The 20,204-nt window shown below is 43.0% G+C and overlaps 1 protein-coding gene across 1 annotated transcript in view; it reads left to right on the forward strand.

Annotated features, from left to right (window-relative positions):
* Positions 1-17,032, forward strand: part of SPIRE1 (spire type actin nucleation factor 1) — a 128,161-nt gene extending 111,129 nt beyond the window's left edge. The window contains 7 exon segments of the mRNA XM_032121519.1: positions 453-543; positions 1,283-1,425; positions 7,524-7,661; positions 8,720-8,790; positions 9,512-9,539; positions 9,628-9,758; positions 10,607-17,032. Of these exon segments, the coding sequence (XP_031977410.1) occupies positions 453-543; positions 1,283-1,425; positions 7,524-7,661; positions 8,720-8,790; positions 9,512-9,539; positions 9,628-9,758; positions 10,607-10,859 (855 nt within the window). The 3' untranslated portion in view covers positions 10,860-17,032.
* The last annotated feature ends 3,172 nt before the right edge of the window (positions 17,033-20,204 follow it).

Genomic DNA, 20,204 nt, shown 5'->3' on the forward strand with positions numbered 1-20,204 from the left:
TTAGTCGCTTGTGTGAGTGGCTCTCATTCCTTTAGAGACCAGACAAATCTAAGTGCTAATTCCTTGTTAGTGTGAAATATAAAGCTGAGTTAACATATCTGCGGTAGCTGCAGAAGTCCCTAGAAGTCTTTGAATACAACAAGAAAAATTAACAGGTTACAGTGGATTCATGCACCTCTCTCTTGATCTTGTTCTTTCGTGCAGTAGTTTAATACACTGAACTCTGATCATGTACCATTTATTTCAGTTTCTAGAAAAACTGAGCCCTGAAAATTCTCTTTTGCTCACTACTGTACAGAGTCAATGTTTTTCTCAGGACTTCTTCCAGGACTTTGAGTGACTGAATAGTCCAAAATGTCTTTGATTGCTTGTGGTTTCTGTGTGCTCAACAGCAGTAAGAAAACTAAAAACAGTCCCTGAGGAATTATGTTTCTTTTCCTCTTGCCACACAGGAGGAATCAGTGCACAAATCAGGAAGTAGCAGCAGCATCTCTCCCTCACAAGTGGATGACCCCTCTCAAGAAGGCACCAGCAGCAGAAAGAGTGAGTTATGAGAGAGCCCACTGGCTGCTTTTACACACTTCTGTTGTCTTCTGTGCTATGAACTTTGTCTGGAACTTAAATGGAAAGCTGAAACTGAGTGTTGCTAATAGAATAAACCTCTAAAGCTGAACCCTGCTGAATGGGTCAAATGTAATAAACAATTGGAAGTCATTAGCCTCCACTCCGGGTGGATATCTTTGTGAAACAGAAGGTTTCATCCTTGAAGTTTATGTAGGACTGTAGAGGAAGTCACAAGTGAATGGAAGGGATTGCTTAGCTATGCTCATCTAATAAAATAATTTGGTACAGAAACATGTTCTAACCTAAGACCAATTTAAATGTTTCCTCCATCTCTGCCGCTGTGGCAGTGTTTGAAAGACACTTAGCAATCACCAGTATTTCTAATAAATACTTACTGGGAAGAGGGCAAGATCTATTGGGGTTTTTTTTCCAGGCAGTTATTGCAGGTTTTACTATGTAACAATATTTTTCATTTGTTTCAAAGTGTTTCAGTTTCACTGGGAGGGTTTTGTAATGAGCTGTGTAATCTGTGCAGTGTTTTCTGTGCATGATGGTGAAATAGGTGGAATAATACCCTGAAACCCTCAGTATGGATATGTAACTTCAGCCACCAGTTATAGGAATTCTAGCAAATCAGTGGCTGAATTAAGTACTGAGCAATGTTATCCAACAGTCCTTCGTAGAAGAACTAACTTTTCTGTACTGATTGCATCCTTAGTGCCTCCAAAGTTCTTGCCCATATCGTCTACGCCGCAGCCTGAGAGACGGCAGCCACCTCAGAGACGACACTCCATTGAAAAGGAAACACCAACCAATGTGAGACAGTTCCTACCCCCTTCAAAACAGAGCTCCAGGTCACTTGTAAGTGGAGTGGGTGGTAGGAGAGAGAAAAAGAGGAATGCTAAGAGTATAATGAAAATTAAAACTTGGCTTCAGTGTGATTAGAACATGACCCAAAGAAAACTCCTCAATTCAGAGACAGCTCTTGGCTACTAAAGGTGTTTTGAAATCAAGATTTGAACTTTGTCTCTCTAACATATTTATCCAAAATCCCAGGTACAGGTGCCTCAGAAAATATTTACACTTTGATTAGGACTCCAGGTAAACCACGTGTCTTGATTTTTGTTCCAGAATGTTACCAAAACAGATGAACTTCACCTTACTGATATTCCACTTGAATAGAGACAATGCCAAATCAGTGGATCTATTTGGGGATTTGGGGGAATTTTTTTAGTTGTTGGAAGTATTGCAGTTAATGACTGGATGAATGGAATGATTTCTTTTCTTCCCACCTTAAGAACTTGCCTGGTAATGTTTATGCACATGAATGCTCTTTCAGTAATCCAAATCAAGGTTTGTCTGTGTTGCTTTGTTGAAGTTACTGAGGCAAAAACCTGTATTACTGCTTGAAAAGAAAGTACAGTGCATTTGATCAATTAGCTTTAATTGAGAACTGTTTTCCAGCAGAGTCCAAACAGCAAAGGGTATGAAATCCTGGTTCGTTTATGCTGACATACTGATTAGTGCTTTGTAATTTCATGCAGGCTATGTTCCTTGTCTCTTTTCCTACCAGCAGGGTTTCAAAGTGCGCCCCATGAGGTGCTGGTGAATAGAGAAATCGATAAACACATCCGAGTTTTGAAAGGAAGGGTATTCACTTGTCCTGTCTTGTAGTGCAGTGGTATTAAAGGGCTTTGAAGAGCATTTTTTTTGGCCCAAGAGATGACAGCTGGAATCCAAACCTATTAGATGATGAAGCTGATCAGTATCAGGAAAAATATGTCCAAATATTCCCCCAACAGGCTTTTCCTTCTCAGAGGGTCTTCTGGATTTTATTATATCCTTCCAAGTAGAATGTAGGTCTGGTAGTAACATGTTGATAAATGCATGGCGCAAGTGGACATCTCCTGGCAAAGTGAACTTGGAGCAGGATGTATTGCAGCAGACCCCAGCTGGAGGGCTCCTTCAGCATGTGTTTGAAGTCACTGTCACGTAATATGGGTTGCCCTGTCACCTCCTGCTGCACTCACTGTATGTGGAAACCCAGACTTTATTTTCTGGTAGGCCCAGAGTCATTCACAAATAGTTTAAAGGGAGGAGGGGAAAAAGCGTCCTTATGTTATACTGAGGCATTTTACACTTTTACACCCTTTTAGTGTATCTGAGTGTGCTACATTGTAATATTAATCTCATGTGTTTCAGAGGATCATGCAACTTAAAATCTTATATGAGGCTATTATTTTAAGTAGGTCAACCAAGTTCTTACCAGGATCTTCTTGACCACATACATATTCTCTCTCTGTCAGTCTGTTCATTGACATATGCCTAGAAATATGCATTAAAAAAAAACATTGCAGAAAAGCCAATTCAGTTATTCCATTCCCCCTGAAAAATACTAAAGGAAAAGAGAGAAAAAGCCATTAGATAAGTCAGGCTAATTTGGGAACAGATGGGAAGGGTTTTACTAGTTTATTTTGTGCTTAGGGGGGTTTTATTGTTTGTTTTGGTCTTTTTCTTTTTTTAAATATTTACAGGACTGTCACCTAGCTTGGTTTTGACTTTGAAGTGGAAAAGAAGGAAACCAGTAGTAAAATGATGTTCCATTAACAAGAACCTATTTTATTTGATGCCTTGAGAGCTAATTCTTTATCTTGGCAATAGTGCCCTCTAGGGTGTGACAGACACCTACCTCCCTTAACACTCTTGTTTTTCATTCTGGGAGACGAGTTCTGATATGCTGGCACTGGCCCAGTTCCATACTTTGGCTTTCTGCAACTCTCTCCTTCCCAGAGGGATGCCAACCTCTTCCAGTGGCTGTGCCAGATGTTGCATCTGTAAAATTCCCAGTCCCAGAGTGAATGCTTTCAATAAGTGCAGAGTATTATTTATTTTATATTTGACATCACATTTCTTCATCCCTTCCTCCAGGATTGATGGAGTTTCATTTCTTATCACAGCTCCTGTGACCCTGGTGTCTCTCCAAGGTGAAAGAGGCCCTGTCAGCAAATAGTCATCAATGTCAGTGAAGCCAGGCAGGGTTTGCTACAGTCTCTTAGCAGGATTAGCAAGAAACTGCTCTGTCTTGCATACTAACGATGGTTTTGTGAACTGGCATCTCATCAGACAGAGCGAGTTAGGCCCAAGTAGGTGGGGAGGGGAAACAAACTTGAAAAAGTGCCAAACATAGTCCTTTTGACATGTCACCCTGCCAGTGCTACATGGAAAGGCAGGGTGGCTCAGTGATTTTGGAGGGGTCAGCCCTGGTGGTTGCTGTAGTGAGCTGATTTGGTGCTTAATCAGTGAGATCAATTCAGTGTCCTGAGATTTACATGTGGATGCCTTTGCAGTCTGTTTGCTTTTTAAATTATTATTATTATTATCATTATTCTTTTTCATGACCCAGAGGACCAAAGCTAATGGTTTCATTTATACACAGCGTTCGCTTCTCTGCTTCCTATCTATTGTTCAGGTTCCTAGGATAACAAGTTTATTTCCAAGGATGACTTTCAGACCACTTTTTTCAACTATGCAAACAGCTTCTCTGCTCAGCTCTCATCCCGTTGAAGCAGCCATGTGTGGGGTGGCAGGGGCTATGTACTATCTCTGTGAGAGAGCTTTTGCCAGCAGGTGGAAACCCACAAAGGTTTGCCTCTTTTTGCTGGCTTTGGAAATCACCTTCACCAGCATGTTCCCTCCTAGGGGAGCACTTCCTCAGCTGTGGCAAGAATTACAGCTTAGGCTGGGACATTGCACCTGATTGACTTTGATTTCAATGTGTGTAGGATATTTGTGTGTCTTCAATCACCTCACGGGGAAAAGAAATCAGTTCTGAAAGGACAGCAAACTAAAAATGCAACATCACCAGATTATCAATGGGACAGACATTAAATATTACAGCACATGAAGATCCTGCAGCAAAAATTCAGCAAAACTGTTGTAATCCTTGGACTATGTTGAAAAGAATAAGGTTTTATGTTTCTCCCAAGATATACACTATGTAGAATAGAAGGGCACTTGCAATCTGCTTTAGTTGGAAAACCTACATATTGTTTTGGTCCTCAGCACACTTATGTATCAGAACTCGCAGAAGAGTTCATATCCATGTAGCAGGGAAGGCAAATAACACTGAAAAGAAAAAGTAATCCATTTTCCCCTATGTTAACTGAAGATGAATCATTTAATGTTTCCTTCTTTTTCTTATCTCAACCACTAAGTGGAAGGGTGAAACCTCTTGTAGGAGAGTTTATGGTTGAGATAGCCAGCTGACCTTTTAGAAACGTTTAGTCTGCAAAAGGAACAAGAGTTTAGAGTGCCTGACTAATTGTGAATTGCAGAATTGAGAGGCCACTCCAGTGCTTGTTCATTTTGCAATTTACTAATGCAACTCATTTGAATGTCTAGTGACATCCTTTAATGAGAAGAAGGAATACATTAGAGTAAAAATGTGTTAGTCATAAGGACCTGTTAGGTGTGTGTACACTGAGAACGACCTACAAAGCACATTATGGATATGCAATTCTTACTACCTGCTTTTCCTGCATAAAAAAATTATACATACACATCTTAAGCTATAGTGTTTAAAAAATTATTGCATAGTCAGTGTTAAGCCAGTTCTCCAGAGGATCATGAAAACTTCAAGTTCAAAATAGTATTTTCAAATAATTTTTTTCCCCTTTAAAAATAAGGATACTGGCTTGTGTTTAATATTAAAATGAGTATTGAGTATAATTCTGGAAAATCAAGACCATTCAAACCACATTTTGTCTTTACCATGTTCTGTCATATGTGAGTATTGCAGAGTGCTCTCACTTGGAGCTGCCAAATTTGGGTGCAGGCTATTGTTGGAAGTTTGAGCAATAACACCAAAGCATCTTTGTTCAATGAAGTTTAGCCAGTGCTTAGCATAATTTAATTAATATCCGTGCCTTAGAGGTAGTGTAGAAACAAAATATTTTCTTGTGTACTTATTTATATTCTGAAAAAGGAAAAAAAAACTCCAAGCAGTTTTCTGAAATCGGATTATTTATCTTTCATTTAATGTTGCATTAACATTTTGTTGTCCTTGTGTAACCACTGGAATTAAAACATTAGCATTTAAACATGTGAACATTTTCTATGTTTCCCCTGCTGCCTGCTGGCTGTTTCTATTGTAATGATACTCATTTTCAATTGGTATGACAACAGGCCCACATTATTCCCCTAGTACGTGCTCTACACCTATAGCAGATCTGCAGAATTTCTTCAAAGGAGCAGTATTCCCCGACGTCATCGTTCTGTAAATTAAAGGAATGGGCGTTCATGAGGGGGAAGGAAGAGCTTCAAGTAAGAAATGTATTTCTAAAGGACTTAAAGCTCTGGTTGATTGCAAGCATTCAGGCAGCCTCATTCACCTCGGATAGTTTCCCTCAGTCTCCCACGATGCGGACTCGAGGGGTTTTGCTGGCATTGTGTGCATCCCGCTTTCCCACCCACTTCCTCTCCCGCGCCACCCCAGCCTTCAGCCGTGCCTTCCCCATAGCAAGGCAGTTGCTATGGGAAGAACCCAGAACAAAATGCTGAGAGCTGCTGGTTAGCTGTAAAGTTGCTCATAAGGAACAGAAGATACTTTGTTTTGGCTGTGCAGTTTTACACCTCAGAGCAAATTGCAGCTGCTTTTGATGTAGTTGGTTTTTTTCCAGAAAAATACCCCAAAGGTTTATCTGGCAAATCTAACAAAGTTAACTCAATTCTAGTCTTTTGTGGGGTACCCTAAACAGAGTGAAGTTTCTTTGTGTTCCCTTTCTAGATAGGTAAGACAACAGTTTTTAAAAATGTGGTGGTTCCTAAATGCTAATGTTTGCCAGGTCTGCAACGTAGAAAGATTTTCTTTTTAATCTGATGGAAAGACAGAACAGACCTCTGAGTACATGGAAATGGAGCATTTCCGTACTAATCCGATTCATCACTTCAATTTGTAAACGAGATCTCCAAACTGTCAGCCACATCTTTGTGTATGCTGGGGAAATTTCCTTCGTTCATTCAGAGAGCACTGCCTGTCATTGTCATTACTGCACAGTAGCCCCTCTGGGCTGCCTGAAAAGGTTCACTAAGCATTAAGCAATGGGAGTTCCCACAGAGGTTTCTGTCTTTCTTTTGGAAATGTATAATCAACTACTAGGCTGGATTACAAATTGGGTTGGTGTTTTTATTCCCTGGTACCAAATTCAGGAGTTCTGCATTCAATATTTTCCTAAATGCTGCAACACAGAACAGATACAAGATTTTGTAAGTGGAAAGTTGTGCTGTTAACTCTCTATTTGAGCCTCTACCCTTTATAATGCAACACTGGGTAACCAGTTCACCTGCTTGATACTGGAACATTATTCTGTAAAGCTTAAATTGCTGCTGTTACTTTCCGGGGCAGAAAGGAGAACTCTTCTACCTGAACTGATGTAGATTTTTGTAGTCTTGGTGTGATTTTGATCCCGTGAGCACCAAGATGTGGTACCACTGAATAAAAATTTCTGCTAGAATGGGCTACTAACAACTTTCCTTGGCCACTCTGGGCATCACAAAGTCTCAGAGAAATTATTTTATGTATACCTCAAACAGCATACATAAAATAATGCCATCTACCATATTACATTTTCCGTTTCAAATTATAAATCTGAATGTTGATTGGCTTGAAACAAATGTTTGTAATAAAAGACAAATGGAGAGAAGGATCAAGTGGTTTGAGGAGGAAAGATGGAGAAAACTGTCATTTTTGTGAAGGCTGAACATAAGACCATCTAGATCACACTTAGGCAGCTTCCAATGGTTTGGCGCTCATGTGATGCCCATGAATGAGCCAGTGCTATTCCAGTTTGATGGGAGAAACCCCCTGTTTCTGGAGTTACTAACCAGGTGGCTGGTTGTCTAGGTTGAACTCTGGAAGAAACCTTTTGTCTTTGAAATAATATGGGGGTTTTGGCTTCCAGGAGGAGTTCTGTTACCCTGTGGAATGTCTGGCTCTGACAGTGGAGGAGGTCATGCACATCCGTCAGGTGCTTGTGAAGGCAGAGCTGGAGAAGTACCAGCAATATAAAGACATCTACACTGCTCTCAAGAAAGGAAAGGTAGGGCTGAGTCTGTGGAGGATCTGAAGGGTATTGAGGGAGGCCAGTTGCACGTTTGTTTCTTACCCTGTATTAGAGGGAAAGAAGAGTTATCCACCAAACATCCCCCTGAATGCCTAACACATGGGTCAGCTTCCTCGAGTTATGTCCAGAAACACAAAAACTTTTCATGGAAACACCTTGTTTGTTTAGATTGTCTATAAAAATGCAGTAGCATTTGCAATTGTCAGAATGTATCTGTACGTGTCTGGTTTAAACTTCATTGACTGAAGTGATTTCTGTCCCTGTGCCTTCTGCAGGTTTGGTTACCTTTTCTGTTCCAGAAAATAGAATTGCAGATAGCAATAGAAAACTACAAGTTCTTCTTGTATGAATCCTTACTATCAAGCACAGAGGGAATTAAAGCCTTCAGAGAAGTCAAGGCACATGTGACCCCAGAAGGAGGTTTAATATTAAGAGACCCATTAACTAATGCATTTTTCTGTAAACTGCAGATTGGAGATTGGTACTTCCCAGTAGAAGCAGCATCCTTTTCTCCCACTTTTGACTTGCACTTCTTGAACACCTCCAGCAAGTCTGTTTTGACTTCACAGTGTATTTTATCTACAGGCCTATCTGTGTCTAGTATGCAGACTTGTTTTAAAGTTTTAATACATTTAAGGCAGAGAAACAAGAATCTTATGGTGTCATTCATTACATTCAGCTGTTGCCTGTTGTCATGATATATAAAGCTTAGTCATGAGCTTTTATCAAATCTCAAAGTAGGTTGAGGCTTTCATTAATTTACCCCACTATTAAAATTGCTTGCTTTTATTTCTAACCAAATTTATCTAGTTAACAGGCAAGTTTTTAATTTAGGCAAAACAATTAAAGAACTAGTTCTGAATGTATGAAGGTACAATTCTGGACCTTCTTCTCCATATCATCTTAAAAGTACAGACCCCAGAACTGGATGTAGCACTGCCACTGTGGCCTTGCCAACAGCAACTGGTTGGTGAAGTCACCACTGTGTGGGACTTTGCTTAACATTGTGGATTCCTCTGTTCTTCTTCCTGTAGCTCTGCTTTTGCTGTCGAACAAGAAGGTTTTCTTTCTTTACCTGGTCTTACACTTGTCAGTTCTGCAAGAGGTAAATATTTAATGTCTGTTAATAAATGAGTACCATTTCAGAGGGAAAATTATTCTTTATACATTAGAAACCCTCAAACATTACTGCTGCATACTGTTGGTTGGGTTTAGTTCTGTAACAGTCCAAGTTAAAAAAACTTTTCAGAAACATTTCCTTTGTAAGTGATAGAATTGCTTTCTTAGACTGAAACTCTTGACTAAACGTGAGAGAAACACTCATTTGTTCTGTGCTTATGGGAAAGCAAGATGGAATTTATTCAGACTCACCAGTCAACAGTTCCACAACCTGTGTTTTTGGGGGAAACATTTAAATTTACTTTTTTGGCTATTTTTTGAGTCTTGGGGCAGGGGAAAAATGAGAAGGAATACTTGTGGGAAAAATGATAAATTTGAAGTTAACAGTGAGACAGTAAGTCGGAAGATACACGTAACCACTGAATTGCAGTCTCACTTACCAGAGGAAGTTTCTTTAGAGGAAAACCAGCTTCTTTTTCTTTTGTTTTTCCCCTATTTTTTAAATTTAGGTGTAGATCTTGTTCAGCATTTCTCCTTGCTTTTGGCTTCATGTTCTGATTGAAGTTACTATGCTGAAGAAGCTTTAAAAATTAAAATGTTTGTTTAAGGGGAGGATGGGGAGGGTTCTAACACCTGAAATCCCTTATTCTTGATTTAAACATAATTTTTCCCAATGGATTGATTCATGCTCTTGCTTTCTTTCACAGGCCTGTATGCTCACAGTGTTGCAAAAAAGTAAGTAAGGAAACTTAGGTTTTGAGCCTTTCTAAAAAGCTGCAATCTTTGTAATGATGCTGCATGTTCCCTGTGCTGTTCCCAACAGATGCGGCTGCCATCGAAGCCATACTCCACCCTCCCCATCTTCTCCCTGGGACCTTCAACCTTGCAAAGGGGAGAAAGCTTCATGAGGCCAGAGAAACCCTCTACCAGTCACCACCATTCCCTGCGGAGCAGGTGAGAAACAACCCGGCCTCACTTGTGCCTGTTGCAGATGTTCCCCGGGTGTTTCATGCTGGGTCATCAACCATGAAGGTGCTTCTCCTCTGTTTTGTAGTTGGCAATGTTTCTAATGCTTGTAGTAACTTCTGTGAAGCCTGAAAAGCCAGGTCTCTTCTACTCATTGCTTTGATTTAGAAATAGCAACAGTAACAGTGTCTTAAACCTTTTTCACATTACAGCTGAAAAATAATGAGAGTCTGGGACAGCTGTATTTCTGTAGCACCTCTGAAAAAATATCCTTAACATGTCTTTTTCTGGTGTGAATAAACTCTTTGGAGATAAATCTTGCAGGCTAAAATCACCACTGAATGGGAATTCAATGATGTCTAGTGCACAGATTTATCCTTTTTTCCCCCTTATTTTCGTAATACCAATTTTCATAATTTTTTCACTTCAATATTATCAGGTTATCTGTTGGTTTTATATCTTATACACAGATGGTTGTCAAAGCGAATCCAAGAAATTAAATATAAAAGGAATGCTCCTTTTTGAGGGAATCTGCTGTATAAACCCACTGCATAGATCACCATTGCTATGAAGCTGTGTAGATTAGCCAAAGACATCAGCTATTTTTAGTTACTAGCAAGGTTGTTTTTGCCAGGACATAGATGTTACACACGCCCTCAGTCAGTGACACTGCAATGTTGCCAATCCAGGCAGAAGCTGTCCTCTCCAGTGTTTGCTGTAATTTGGGACAGGAGGAAGGGAAATTTAAATCCAGACCTTTCTGATGTAATTTTTCCTGGGGCTATTTGGCCCAAGTTGCCAAATAACATGGCAGATCCTGCTCTTTCGCCTTTCAGGTTGACCTCAAGGTCCAAGTCTATGGATAAGTCCCAAGAAGAGTTTCCCAAAGAATTAATGGAGGACTGGAGCACAATGGAGGTTTGTGTGGACTGCAAGAAGTTCATCTCAGAAATCATCAGCTCCAGCCGGCGCAGCCTGTCTCTGGCCAACAAGCGAGCCAGGTTAAAAAGGAAAACACAGTCGTTCTACATGTCGTCACCAGGAACCTCGGAATACTGCCCCTCGGAAAGGACGATCAACGAGATCTGAGCCGTGTGCCTTTTGCTTTGCTTCCATCTCCATGAGGTCATCATCCATGAGCGAGGTCACTGGAACCGGATTGTCATCCCGTTGCTTCGTTCCACTTGACTGGCTTGGGTTTGCATTAGATCACGGCATTTCCTACTCCAGCAGGTCCCGGAGACACGGAGCGCTGTGTTTGGATCTGTGCAGGGTGATACGCAGCGGGGCAGCTGCTCGCGCTGGGAGAAAATCAACAGTTTGGAATTGTTGCCTCTTTTGTACGTGTGCGTCGAAACGAGAAAGCCTTTTCTTGCTTCCAATCTTTTTTTAACCATGCTTTGAATCATGAGCTGAGAACAGGTGTCTGGTGGAGAACCAGATCTAGCACAGTGTCAGTGTTAGCAGAGTAGCAAGCAATAGGTCCTGCTGGCATTCCCACCCTCGGGATGCTCACGGCCTCGTTGAGGCAGCCAAGGGCCATGTCTCACACCAGGCACCCAGCATGAGCAGCTCTGGTCAAATCAATTTTTTTTGAACCATTTTGCTTGCTCTGAGATCAGGGTTCAGCACGGGACTCTACAGTGTCAGTGTGCTGGGGCAAAGCAGGTGACAAAGCTCTTCACCCATGTGGTCGGCCATACCCCCGAGCTGCTGTACTTCTGAAGCCTTAGTGTCCTTCTGAGTGTCTCCTGAGCAGGTTTTAGTAGTTTACTTTCTATCTTGAATGTACGATAATGACTACTGGTAGCAGTGAATTTTAATAGTAGACAAAGTTGTACAGTTTATGGGGAGGATGGGAAATAAGGGAGGCTTCTAATTATAACTGGATACCTGTAAAATTGTTCTCGTAACTCAGAGGAAACAGTGAGTAAGGTGTAAATTTGTATTATAATGGAGCACACAGATACTGCTATAGTTCTGTCTGACAGCATATTCATTAGTAACCCCATTTTTTCTGGGGTTTATAACTTGGCTGTAAAAATTTGTGTTCTGCTGAAATTTGGGACAGCACTGTCTCAGATTGGGAGCGATCTCTCTTTTTTTTCTTTAATCTTTTTTTCATTCTTCCCCCCTTTTTAATTCACTCACAAGGGAGTGCTAGACTAATTGTTTAGAAGTTCCAACAATTTTACAACATTAACTGACATCTCATGCTTTTTTTGCACCTTTTTTTATATTCAAAATACTTTTCTTTTTTTAAATTCAGTCATAGCCAGAGTTTAGTCAGTAATTTGGGGCCAGATCTTTTTGGTATTTAAAAACAAGCTAACATAGCCAAGTTATTAATACTTGAAAATCAACTACTGTAACTTTTTTCATAAATTTTTTAATACCCTGAGGCATATTTAATATCTATATAGCAGTGTATTATAGAATGACATAGCAGAAAAGTTTCAGATCTATTTATTAACATTTCTATACTTCAAGTTAATGATACCTCAGAACTGCTCCAAAGTAGCTGGGACTGGACTTCCATAACATAGTTTTAAAGGTGTATTCATCAAAACAGCTTCCTCTGTCCAAAAAGCCCCAGAGACAGACTGCCCCTCTGGCCCTGGCAAGGCACAGTGCCGAGGCTGGGAGGCACCAGGGCTGCTTGGCTCCCATTTGGCAGCCTTTGGAGCAGCCATCCATATCGTCTCTTTTATGCTGATTTGAAAAGCACATGCAAAAGGCTCTGTAAACCTTCCCAGGGAGTCAGCCATCCTTATTTTTTGTTAAAAGCCCCCTTGGAAAATGAGAATTTTTGCGTATGTAGGGCTTATTGAAATAGTTTCTATTTTTTCTGAACCAATGCAAACAGGAAAAGCAGGGCTCAGTGCTAACTCTCTCTCCTTGCTGTCCCATGTAAGGTCAGGTGTCACAGCCCTCTCCTCGCGGTGCCTCTGGAAAAGTGTCTTGCATGTTAAGGCACCCAGAGTACTGGCAGGAGATAGGGATGTGGGATTGCAGGGGAGCAGCACAGGCAGCTGGTGGGCAAGGTTCTGCTGTTGCTGGAAGGGTCACCTGATCTCAGTCACATCAGCACTTTTTCTTGTTTCTGTGCCAAAATCAGGCCGTGTATTTGCTGCACAGTGCACCAGGGAAACCAGGTGGAAAGAAATGCAGGAAATCTCACTTTGCATCTGCCCTGTTGTTGTTGTGACGGTATTTTCATGGAGGTGCCCCAGCCATGTTACATTCACCCAGCCCTCTGCTCACAGTCCGCTTCCCTGGTGTCCTCAAGCCACTGAGGTGCAGGGCATCCAGCACATTTATTTTCCTCTTGGAGAGGAATCTGTGATGTAGAGCAGGCAGGATGAGGGACTAAGTAACTCATGAGCATGCAAAGGGAAACGAGTCTTTCATGCCTGTGCCCTGTTCCACTCTGGCAGTGGCTGGGAGTGGCTCTGGGGCAGTGGCAGAGCCTTGTGATCCAGCCTGTGCCTTCCCAGAATTCCCAGAAGTCCTTGGCTCAGGGCAGGCTCTACTGTGCTGGGCAGGGCACAAACACTGAACTACAATGCAGTGGTTGTACAGACGGCTCCCTGTTGCTCACACAGAGGTGCCATGGGCCAGGGCCTGGATAACCTCCCTTTTTCCCTGGAGAAAACCCTCCAGGCTGCTGACACATGCTGTGGCAGGCTCCAGAAAACATGGTGTGGAGGCTGCCTCTCGCCTTCACTCCCATCCCTTCCTCCCTGGCAGAGTTGCTTCGCATTATCCTGGCATTTCATTCCCCAAGAGGAAAAGCAGAGGGTTGGTTTGTCGCAGGAAGCCTGAAGGAGCTCAGCTCGCTGGTTGCCTGGCTCTGCGGAGTGGGCTATTTTTAGCTTTCCATCTCCTCCCTGCCTGCACCAGCATCCCAAATCCACTGCAGCCATTGGCTCAGCACCCCGTGGTGCTGCCCAGCATGTCCTAGTTACGGGCTGAACTTCACGTCAGCGTCAGAGGGGGAAATCAGAAGCTTGTAAATATCTGTAATATATTTATTAATATTTAGGAAATCTCCATCAATCATGCAATGGGAATTGACTTTCCCATGATGTTTTAAAAAGGAAATGAGTCTTATTTATATGTGTGTTGGCTGTTATCTTTTATTAGAGTTAACGCTTTCAGCCCCCTAATACAGTTTGCACATCTTAGAGTGAATTACTGCTGAAAAGAATGCAGCACTAGCACAGTGAACTCCGTTCCATGAATTTTAAAATTATTTTCTTCTTCTTTTTTTTAGCTTTATTAGTATTCCCAAGGTCTGTTAAAATATATCATGGGAGACCCAAGGAGCTAAAAATGCCTCTGGCAGCATCAGTCTTGTTTTGTATGTGAACCTGGTTGTGGGGAATGCAAAACCAGCTCTGCCTCACGGCGGTGATGGAAGATGTGAGCAGACTTTTGCTGCAGCTCTCAGACCTGACCTTTCAAGTGTTCATGGTGACAGTAGTGTTTTGGGGGGTTGTTGGGTTTTTTTTCCCTTTCTCCATTACTTCCTTTATACAGGGAGGGGTGTTACCTGGTGAAAATAAAATGCCTTTCCGTTATAACCCTTGTCTGTGTTAATTATTCATGGGGGAGCTGATCTAAAGGTTCTGTCTCTCTCTTTTTCATGCTCTTATAGTTTTGTAAGATCAGCCAGATGTTTCTTTTGGCAAAGAATTGTTAACGAAAATGATTGCATAACAGCTGAACACTGGCTGGGCTGCATGAAGGGATGAAAACATGTCGAAGTACCCTTAGAATAGCAATAAAAACTGGTTGTGTAACCCCAGTGATGTGATTAGCTCCTCGTCATCATCTGCAGCCAGCTCCCTCTGTTACCAGTGTGCTGCTTCTTCCAACACTGGCAGGCTGTACCTGAGGCAGCACGTTTGTCCTGCATGTAGTACAGGCTTTGGGAAACCTCCATCCCTCCCTCATCACTGGGAGAGAAATGCTGACAATCTTTTGGAGAGGTTTTTGATGGATTTGGTTTAGTTTTTAAACCAGAAGTGGAGAGACCATTATTATCACAACTCTTACATTGTTCTCTTTTCTCTCCTGAGCATCCCTTTTCCCCAGTCAAGTTCAGCATCAGCTTCCCTGGTTCATTACTGGCTGCATGCTCTATAGGTTAAAACTAATTTAGAACCTCCAACTTTAAGCTCCTGATTGCTACCTTCCTGCTTTACTTCATCCAGCAGCTCTGCACAACTTTTAGGAATGTCTGTCTCATCTGTGAAGCAGTGACAGCACACAGGCATGAGAGAAAGGTGCTGCAACTCTACGCTCTGGTGCTACAGCACATGGATTATGTTCATGTTACCAGGAAATTTTATACTGTTGCCATGTTGATAACTTGGAGCTGCTCTGGTTTATTTCTTCTTTTGTATGTGTGTATCTTCAGGCCAGTCTGAAAATGTTTATGAGTACCTATTCCAGCTATAAACCTCTTTCATTGTTTCTGTCTGATTTTTACTATGGTGTTCCAGATTTTTTGGGTACCTGAAATTTTACCATTGCCCAGAACTTCCATGTAGGAGAACCCTGACAGAGGGGTGTTAGCTCAGCCTGATGTGATACACAAAGCCACAGAACCCCACGCTGAGCGGCACCTGTGAGTTCCAGCAGCCCAGAGCAGAGGCAGCCTGGGGCCTTCCCTGTTCCCTCACCTTGATGTTGAAAAATCCCAGAGCTGCCCATGTTGCTCGGCTGCCCTGGCACAAGCTGTGAGCTGCTCTGTGTCCCACAGTCCCCAGCTGCAAAAAGAGACTTCAGAGTGATTACAAACTTTTTAAAGAATTTTGAGAGCTGCTGCTGAAGAGCTGAGTGCTCAGCATCAGAGCTGAAAGGATCCTGCAGTGCAAGTTTCCATCTGCTTTCAGTACTTGAAAACAATTAGCCCCACTTCCAGGTGAAACAAATTCCAGAGAGGTGAATCTTTAGAAGACTTTGACAAGCAAAGACTTGTGAATGAATTTTTCTATGGTAGGTCTGCACTCAACAGATGTCATGGGGCGTAATGAGGAGATGGAGCTAAATAGGTGTCAAATAGCCATGGCAAATTGTATGTGGCAGTAGCTTAGTTTGTTTATTTGCAATAAACCAATTCAGTAACTTTGCAGTTTCTTCCCTGGTCAGGCTGTTTCGCAGTCGCAGTGCCTGGCTGAACTGAGTGTCAAGTGTGAGGTAGGCCAGGCCCTGTGTCCTGAGGTAATGACAGGAGCTGCTGCCATCTGCAAAGGTTGGCAAGATGAGTTCTGTAGAACATTTCTAGAGGAAGCCCTTTGGAACAGACCCTGCAGAATAGACCTTACTATAGCTTATTAAAAAATACATTTGTAAGCAGATAGTCTTTCAAGGTGCCAGGCTACTGCTGTAAACTCACAGCTGAAGAAGACCTGTTTGATTATTGATACATTTGATTTTAAAAAAAAAACCAACCCATAAGAGCACTCAGTACGAAAAAACCATATTCTTGGTGCCTGTGATGCAGCTGAAGCTGTTTCCACTAAGCTTCAGGTCCTCTCTGCATTTCTCTAACCAGTGACACCAGTGCTTAGAAATGGGAGCCAGCAATGCTTTGGCTTTTGCAGGACGGGCCCTGGGCCAGACAGTGCAGTGTGGGACTGTTTAATTGAATTTCAGATATCTGAGTTCAGAAATCTGCTAAATCTGGAATTAAAGGACATGGGCATGAGCTGATGTGAGTTCTGCAGGAAGTTGGCCTCCAAAGTTCAGTGGACATAAGCACCAGTTCAGCTGGCACAGATCTGTGGAGGCAGCACTGTCATGGCCCAGCTTTCAGGAGAGGCAGAGACCAAGGCCCAGCTTCAGCTGAGACATTAAAGGTGGGCATGTTCCTGTTGAAGGGCTGGTGGTTACATTACCGCTGAATCAAAAGCAAAATGAAGATAATGACAAGGGGTTTTGAGCTGTATTTCTGTTAAAGAGAGTTTCCCTCTCCCCAACCCCCTTCTTTAATAAAGGAAAAAAAAAAAACCAAACAGGAGGTGCACTTTTTGGACATGAACAGGCCTAAAGTACAAACGCTTCCCCTTTGAGCTTCCCCTGCTTCTGTGCTGTCACTGTGCATGTACTGTCTGCGCGTCTTCAGGGACACCAGGGGCATCAGCTCTAACAGCGAAAGGCAACAGAATTGTCTTCTGCCTGTTTCCATGTTATGTGGTACTGAAATGCAATTTCTTGTTGATGTGTTACTAATAAAAAGATCTTCAAAATGACTGCATTGCTGTCACTTTCTTGAGGGAACTGTGAAGACCACGGGCACCGTTTCTTACAGAGTACAGCTGGAAGGGCCATGTTCCACATTGTTTGGCCAGTCAGCGCCCTGAACCTCAGCTGCTGCAGATCTTAACTAGGTCAGAAACAAAGTTAATAGCAAAGTAAAAGAGAAGGTGGTGTGCCAGCCAAGGCCCCACATTAGGAGCCCTTACTGATCATTTCACTTGCAGGTGCCTTCCAGTAAAATGAGAATCATACCTCAGTCACCTCAGTTGTGGAAAAATTAAAAGGACAGGACTTGTGCTTCACAGGAATGCCTTCTCACTGAACAAATCTGTAGTGAAAGCATGACCTGCTCCCTGGAGCTGGGATTAAAAGGCTTAGCCCATAACCTGCATGATTCTGACAGGTGGCAAGTAGCGATGGTGGGGTAAGAAAGTAGTTTATTAGCTAAATAAGGTCTTGTTCACAAGTCAAGGCTAGTGGTTTTAGATGAGTCTTTCCTGTTCTAATGCAAAATGAAGCAGCTGCCAGTCCCAAATGGAGTTACCAGAGCACCCCTGCAGAGCTTTTGAGCAGTGTGTGGCTTACATCGAGCTCCAGGGAGCCTGGTACTGGATCCTGCTGCCTACCCAGCACAGACTAATGGAAATTATTTTTCTGCAGCTTTCTCAGAAAACCAGCAGCCCATTAGATATTACCACTGTCACAGTCGGAAGTATTTTTTAAAATTGCACGTGGCATTTATTTTGGAGAGCACCACAAGGTGCATGGACACTTTACAGGCCTGCCCTTCACAGCTCCCAGTCTGGGAAGGTGCAACAGTAGGAATGGTGTTGCCTACCCACCACTGCTCCTCCTGAGGATTTGAATGAAAAGTGTCACATCAAGGAACATGGCTGGTCATCTTACTCAGTGCTAGGTTATTACACTGTCAGATACATCCGTGCCCACTTTGTGCTCTGCAGCAGTTCCTGACATGCACCACGTGCTGCAGCTCAATGCCTTTGCATACCTTAAGCAAATCTTGAAGAAACAGGAGCTTTCACTAGGACTGCCTGTTGTCCCAACAAACATAACCCTTCCTCCATCGTGCCTGCTGACCTGATGGAGGAAAAGAAATAAGAAGCATGGAGGAGCATGGAAGACTCACACAGGCACAAGGCCAAATTAAGAAAAGGACAGGATAGTCTGCACAAACCCAGTTAATTACACACCAGACCATTTGACAACACTGTCTTAAGTTAACACCTTTTTGTTGCTAACATAAGCCTGCACCAGCACGAAAAGCAGACCTCAAACAGAAGCCAGCCTACCTCAAGTCTGGTATCTTCAACATCTTAAAATCCTTCAGGGCCAAGAACCAGCATGCCCAGTTTGCCACAGTCTGGGAACCACTGCTGCGGTTCCCTTGCTGCTTCCCCCGCAGTCAGGAACCAGCTATTCCCAGCTTCTTCCTTCCAGCAGGCATGAGTGATGCAGCTGCAGGGACGGGGGAGCAGCTACACTTCTATCTATGGAGAGCTGATGTGCTGGCACCAAATTCTTAAAATCCAGCCACCTCCCTACATCACACACCCCACTCCGTTTCCCTTGAATTGCAACCCAGCAGCTGAGAAACACCAAACTGCAGCTTGAACAACTGCTGCAAACACCCTCCCTCTCACAAAATCCTACTTCAGTTCTGCTTTCAACTCTCAGAGTGTAGGATTCTTACTCAAGATGGCACTTGCTACCTATTAATCAACACAGTTACAAGCACTGAGCTTTCTTCTGCTTGGTCCCCAGCACTTCAAGATCCCTCCAAGTAGATCAGTGCTGACTTAACACCAATTCTGCTTTACACATTTTTTTCCTCCTACATACTTTTCCTCCTGCTCCAATCCAAAAAGCTGCACTCTGCTGCTCCCACAAGCAGCCTAACACTTTCCCTCACATGCAGCTTTCTGTCTTTGAGACACCTTAGTCAATGCACGTGACATAAAACTGACTACAGAAATATTTTTGAGCCATTTCCAGTAAAGAAAGAAAAGATGGAGGAGTTTCTCTAAGGAGCAGCCAAAAATAAGCAATTCCAAAGGCAGGGTGTTTTTTGCCTCAAGGGCCAACTCAGACTGTAACAGTCTAAGAACGGGAATGGGAACTGGGATGCTTCAAAAACAGTGTTATGCACAGCACAGACAGCGAGGGATCCCACTGGATCCCATTGATCTGATCAATCACATGGCCTAGGGAGAAGGATGGAAGCCCCATATGCAAACAATACAGGCAGAGAGCAGAAGGGTAAAAACTGCCCAGGAAAGCTTATGGGAAATTAGGAACCACTTCATCTGCTAAACACTGGAGCCCACCTGACCCCAGTGTGACCCCTGCAAGGCCCTTTCTACACACTGGCAAAATGAGCAGCCGCAGGAAGATCAGTCATCCCATGGATACACAACTGGCAGCCACCCCTGAGACGAGAGGCAGCTGAATGACAAAGGGCCTTGGGGAAAAAAGTAATCCTTTTCCTACCCAAAGCTTCCCTGCTCTCCTTTAGCCTAGAGAAAAGCAGGAGAGGACTGAGCACAGGTAGGAAAGGTGCTGATGCCTGGCAAGTGGAGCAGCAGACAAGACTGAAAAACCAGGCATTTAGCCACATAGTTCCTAAGTGGCAGGAAATGGTGGAGCGAAAGCAGCCCAAAACCAGCAGGGAAGGAAACAGAAAGGAGATGCTGCAACAGAAGCAGATAGGGTTTAGTTCCTGCAAGAAGGAGACAAAGTGTCAAGGAAGTAACCCAGAAAACTGATGTGTCATTGGTACCGACCTTAGGGTGTGGCAGAGGAGTTCGGCTCCAGAGAGCCCGTGGTGACTTTTCTGGGAAGCCAGCGCTGGAAGTGCTGTGCTCAAGTCAGCCAGCCTTAAGACAACACTAAGCAAATATTTCATTTCTGATGCAAGAAGCAGCTTTAGACAACTCTTCTCCCACACAAAGCAATACAAGAACCTCTCCAAAGGCTTTCCTAGCCCTGCGGACGGTCACGGTCTCACCACCTCCAGTAGACATGTATGGAAACGCTGCAGCACACGTTTCCAAATGTACACACACCACCAACTTTTCCCTTCTTTTGTGCAGAGCTCTGCCATAGCTGCACTCCCCTTCCTAGCAGAACAGCACCAGGAGCTAGAAC

The sequence above is a fragment of the Corvus moneduloides genome, chromosome 1, assembly GCF_009650955.1.
Source record: "Corvus moneduloides isolate bCorMon1 chromosome 1, bCorMon1.pri, whole genome shotgun sequence".
NCBI lineage: Eukaryota > Metazoa > Chordata > Aves > Passeriformes > Corvidae > Corvus > Corvus moneduloides.